Source organism: Myzus persicae, unplaced genomic scaffold, assembly GCF_001856785.1.
Source record: "Myzus persicae strain clone G006 unplaced genomic scaffold, MPER_G0061.0, whole genome shotgun sequence".
In the NCBI taxonomy this organism is placed as follows: Eukaryota; Metazoa; Arthropoda; class Insecta; order Hemiptera; family Aphididae; genus Myzus; species Myzus persicae.
The window spans coordinates 1-4,861 of NW_019100925.1; the positions used below are offsets into that span (position 1 = coordinate 1).

Genomic DNA, 4,861 nt, shown 5'->3' on the forward strand with positions numbered 1-4,861 from the left:
ACATGAGAGCTGGACTAACCTGAAAGCGGACTGATAAATAAGAAATGGACTGACCTGAGAGTCGGATTGAAACATGCCAGCTGGTTACCTGAAAGTGGGACTGATACATGAAATCCAGACTGACCTGAAGTGGGACTGATCCATGAGAGCTATACTGATCTGAGAGTCGGACTGAAACATGAGAACTGGACTGACCAGAAAGCGGGACTGATACATGAGAACTGGACTGACCTGATAGTGGGACTGTTCCATGAGAGCTATACTGACCTGAGAGTCGGACTGCTACATGCGAGCTGGCTTACCTGAAAGCGGGACTGATCCTTGAGAGCTATACTGACCTGAGAGTCGGACTGAAACATGTGAGCTGGCTTACCTGGAAGCGGGACTGATACATGACAGCTAGACTGACCTGAAGCGGTACTGATGCATGAGAGCTAGACTGATCTGAAAGTGGGACTGATTCATGAGAGATAGACTGACCTGAAAGAGGGACTGATACATGCGAGCTGGCTCACCTGAAAGCTGGACAGATACATGACAGCTAGACTGACCTAAAGCGGGACTTATACACGAGAGCTAAACTGACCTGAAGCGGTACTGATGCATGAGAGCTAGACTGTTCTGAAAGCGGGACTGATCCATGAAAGCTAGACTGACCTGAGTCGGACTGAAATATGAGAGCTGGCTTACGTGAATGCGGGACTGATACATAAGAAATGGACCGACCCTAGAGTCCGACTGAAACATGCGAGCTGGCTTACCTGAAAGTGGGACTGATACATAAGAAATGGACTGACCTGAGAACTTGACTGAATTATATATGTCCATATCCGGTCTGGAGATCTGCTGTGTATATCGGTCATCTTCATCATCATCATTAGTCTCAGTATCATCGTCGGTCTCATCGTCATTAGGAGTTTACCTCCAATCTTCCAACTCATGCCAGTTAAGGTAAAGGCGGCTCTTTAAACTTTGACTCCATCCGACAATTTCGACAATATATACCAAATAAGCCAAATAAATACGGTATCAAAATTCAAGCACTCGTTGATTCTCGTACATTTTATACGTCTAATATGGAGGTTTACGTAGGAACTCAGCCAGATGGCCCTTTCAAATGTGACAATTCTCCGTCAAGTATTGTAAAACGACTAATATTAGCGCCGATATCAAAAACTGGCCGCAATATTACAATGGACAATTGGTACAATTCAATTCCATTGGCTAATGAGTTACTAAAAAATCATAATCTTACCGTAGTGGGCACTTTGAGAAAAAACAAAAGGGAAATTCCACCGGTTTTTTTAGAAACTAAAAAAAGAGAAGTAAATTCGACTTTGTTTGGATATGGAAAAGACCTTTTACTTACATCCTATACTCCAAACAAAAATAAAAATGTCATTATGATATCAAGTATGCATGATCAAGGTATCATTGACCCGGAATCCGGTGACCAAAAAAAACCAGAAGTCATAACGTACTATAATGGTACTAAAGGTGGAGTGGATGTAGTAGACGAAATGAAAGGCGAGTACTCGGTGGCAAGAATTAGTTGTCGATGGCCCCTAACTATTTTTTTTTCATTGATGAATATTGCTGGGATAAACAGTCAAATTATATATCGCGAAAATACAGATAAAATGATAACTCGTCGAGAATATTTGAAAACTTTGGGACAAGAGCTCACTAAACCTTACATGGTAAAACGTCTTGAACAGCCATGTTTATCATTTATTCTTCGACAACAAATAATAAAAATGACTGGATGTACTTCAAAAAATAATAAAGAAAGTCCGAATCCAGATGTTTCGACAAGTGATCAACGAATCAGATGTAATTTTTGTCCAATCAGAAAAAATCGCTTTACAAAGGTACCATTATAAAGATATTTATTGGTTATTTATACATTATATTATTTTTATATTATATTTTACAGGTCAGTTGTTCGTTATGTGGTGTGTATATATGTAAAGAACATACTACTCCTACTTGTCCGACATGCAACACCGTGAAAGAAAACTCGGAAAATTCTAACGATGAGTTATAATTTTAAAATTGTTTTTATTTTAATAGATTTTGTTACAAAAAAGTGATTTGTTTAATTTTTATATAATATCTTTTTTTTTCTACCAAAAATGATGTTTTTTTTATTTTTTATAAGTTTTTTCCGAGAAAACTCGGAAAATTCAAACGATGAGTTAAATTTTTAAAATTATTTTTATTTTAATAGATTTTGATACAAAAAAAGTGATTTGTTTAATTTTTATATAATACCTATCTTTTTTTTTCAATAAATAATTCACAGAACCGAAAAAACGATAATGTTAGCGTAACGCTAACACGATACCCATCATGTAACAGTATATAGCGATACCGACGACGGGTTAAGGTCACAGTCAGGTTGGGACCATTTGTTAAGACCTAATTAAAGGCCCTCAAGCTCCCTCACCACATCAAGGTGGATCCCGTTGGGGTAGTTTATTAGTATGTATGTTATTTATTTTTTTATTTTTTTACATTAAGCTATAAATTATACAATATTATATAAAATGGTAATGGTTTTCTTAGAACGCGCTAACCGAGAAAACTACGAACCGATTTGGCTGAAATTTTTTATTGTTATACTTGACAGTCTGCTGGAGGTCATAAGACCACTTTTGTTTAGAAAAATCCACCAGAAAGTAGGAAATATTGTAATGATATGCTCACACATCATTGTAACAATTATTTAAGATATAACAAATAAATAAATAACGGCAGGACTGTCACAAGTAGAAATCGGAAATCTCTAGACCCCAATAAATTATTGTCACAGACAAAATTGTCTAATTATATTATACGATCAGGGATTAAGAAATCGACACGTACCTATGTTTGCAACTGTAGAGCGTAGGACGTGTGGCTTTCTTACATGCCGCCGGAGAAAAGGTATGGTAAAAAAGGTCCTTGTCACAGAAGAGAAATCGGATGTACAAAACAACCTTTTGATGAAGCCGCCTATCACTCTCTGGCCGGCACAACCGGATCGTCCCTTCGGCAGTGCATGAGCACCTCTCTTGAGTGAAACAGCCTCTCACGAGTGCAGGCGCACCACCAAACAGATTAACAACCTCTCTATACCGAATTCTACGAGCGACAACTGGACTCCTTTTGACGAGCAATAATCAGTGTGTTTCTTTATTTTTATTCGAGTATTTTAAATAATTAATTTGTGTCACCTAAAACTCCTACTGCATAACCCAGAGACAGCTGCGAGTCAGGTAAGACATAATACATATTAAAATATAAAATATAGTATTGTTGACTGCATTATATTAAATTATATGTGCATGCATCTACATCTACACCATAGAAGTGTATTTGATCAAATTCTCGAACACACGATCTCGAGAACCCTCCGACGATCAGGAGGAAGGTATTAACGCAAATTTAGATCATCTTGAATATTAGTGTCGGCAGGCGTCGTATTAACATTTACGGTGATTTTTAATAATTTTATTTTATTCTTTTAATTTATTTTATTCTTTTAATTTTTGCGTTATTACAATATGGATGTCAAAAATACAACAGTGGCGCAATCTGTATAGAAAAAAATAATCCAAATAATAAAAAGTTGTTGTTGTTTCAGTTTAAAATAATAATAGTTGCTATTGGTTAATCGGGCATGTTTGTTGATTTGAGTTATTATTTTTCGTGAATTACGTGTACGCCAATTACGAGCATAATTTGTGCTTACTTTGTTATTTTTCTTATGAGTTAAATTTCAGGTAAGTGGCTAATTCATCATCATGCCAAGAGCGCCAAGAGCATACATACTCGAATATATAACAGAATGTAGAACACAACAGAACGTTCTCAAACACTTGCACAGGAGCAACGTTACGCTTTGAGTATGAAATCAGTGTTTAATTATCAATCCGAGATTGATTATTTAAATATTAAAGCACTTCAAATAGGACCAATGACGATATTATGTCCTAAGTGCCATGCAAAAAAATGGAAAGATGAAACCAATGGACTTTGCTGCGCTGATGGTAAAGTGGTTTTACAGCAATTTGAGGATCTTCCAAAATTAATTAAAAGTTTAATTGATAATTCTCACCCTCTATCAAAACATTTCTTTGATAATTCTAGACGGTATAACACTCTGTTTCAAATGACATCGTTTGGAGCAAACGAAATAGCTGCCAGCTGGAGGGAACTTCACGCCCACTTTTAAAATTCAGGGTCAAGTGCATCATTTAATAGGTAGTTTATTAAACGAAATTGGAAATAATGCTAAATTTTTACAAATATATTTTATGTCAGAGTCGGATCAAATATCTATTCGAACAAATATGATTCCAAATTTAAAAATAGGTCTCATTGAATCATTGCAAACAGTTTTGCGTAAAAATAACCACCTCATACAGAGCTTTAGATCTAATATAGAGTCGAAATCCTTTGATGAATTGCAAAACATTAAGTTAATTATTCATGCTGACAGAGTTCCTCAAGATGAACTCAGAGGTCAATATAATGCACCTACCATCGATGAAGTAGCTGTATTATTAGTTAATGAAGATAAAGGTCCCAGAGATATACTTCTGCACGAGATAAAACAAAAAACGTCATATACTCAGAAGTCTTATAAAATTATTATATTAATTATTTATCAACAATAATTTTTTTCTTTTTTATCTGTATTTATTTTTATTTTTATTTTTATAAAGCTAGAAAAATTAATGTAATTATTTATACATATATTGTATTTATTATATTATATATTATTTATATAAGTTTGAGTCGTTTATATTTGGTACATTTAACGGGTAACGAAGTACAAGGGATCAGCTAGTTATACAATATAATACCTGCCTAT

The 4,861-nt window shown here is 35.1% G+C and overlaps 1 protein-coding gene across 1 annotated transcript; it reads left to right on the forward strand.

Moving 5' to 3' along the window:
- Positions 1–1,076: 1,076 nt before the first annotated feature.
- LOC111026853 lies at positions 1,077–2,047 on the forward strand. Its single transcript, XM_022305011.1, has 2 exons — positions 1,077–1,700; positions 1,937–2,047. The coding sequence occupies exons 1-2, from the start codon at positions 1,077–1,079 to the stop codon at positions 2,045–2,047; spliced, it is 735 nt and encodes a 244-aa protein (XP_022160703.1).
- The last annotated feature ends 2,814 nt before the right edge of the window (positions 2,048–4,861 follow it).

Bases quoted from the DNA above. Each gene is read 5' to 3' on its own strand.
- LOC111026853 (XM_022305011.1), top strand. From the start codon at position 1,077: ATGGAGGTTTACGTAGGAACTCAGCCAGATGGCCCTTTCAAATGTGAC. The intron at 1,701-1,936 runs GTAAAACGTCTT...TATATTTTACAG, and splicing joins AGCTCACTAAACCTTACATG to GTCAGTTGTTCGTTATGTGG.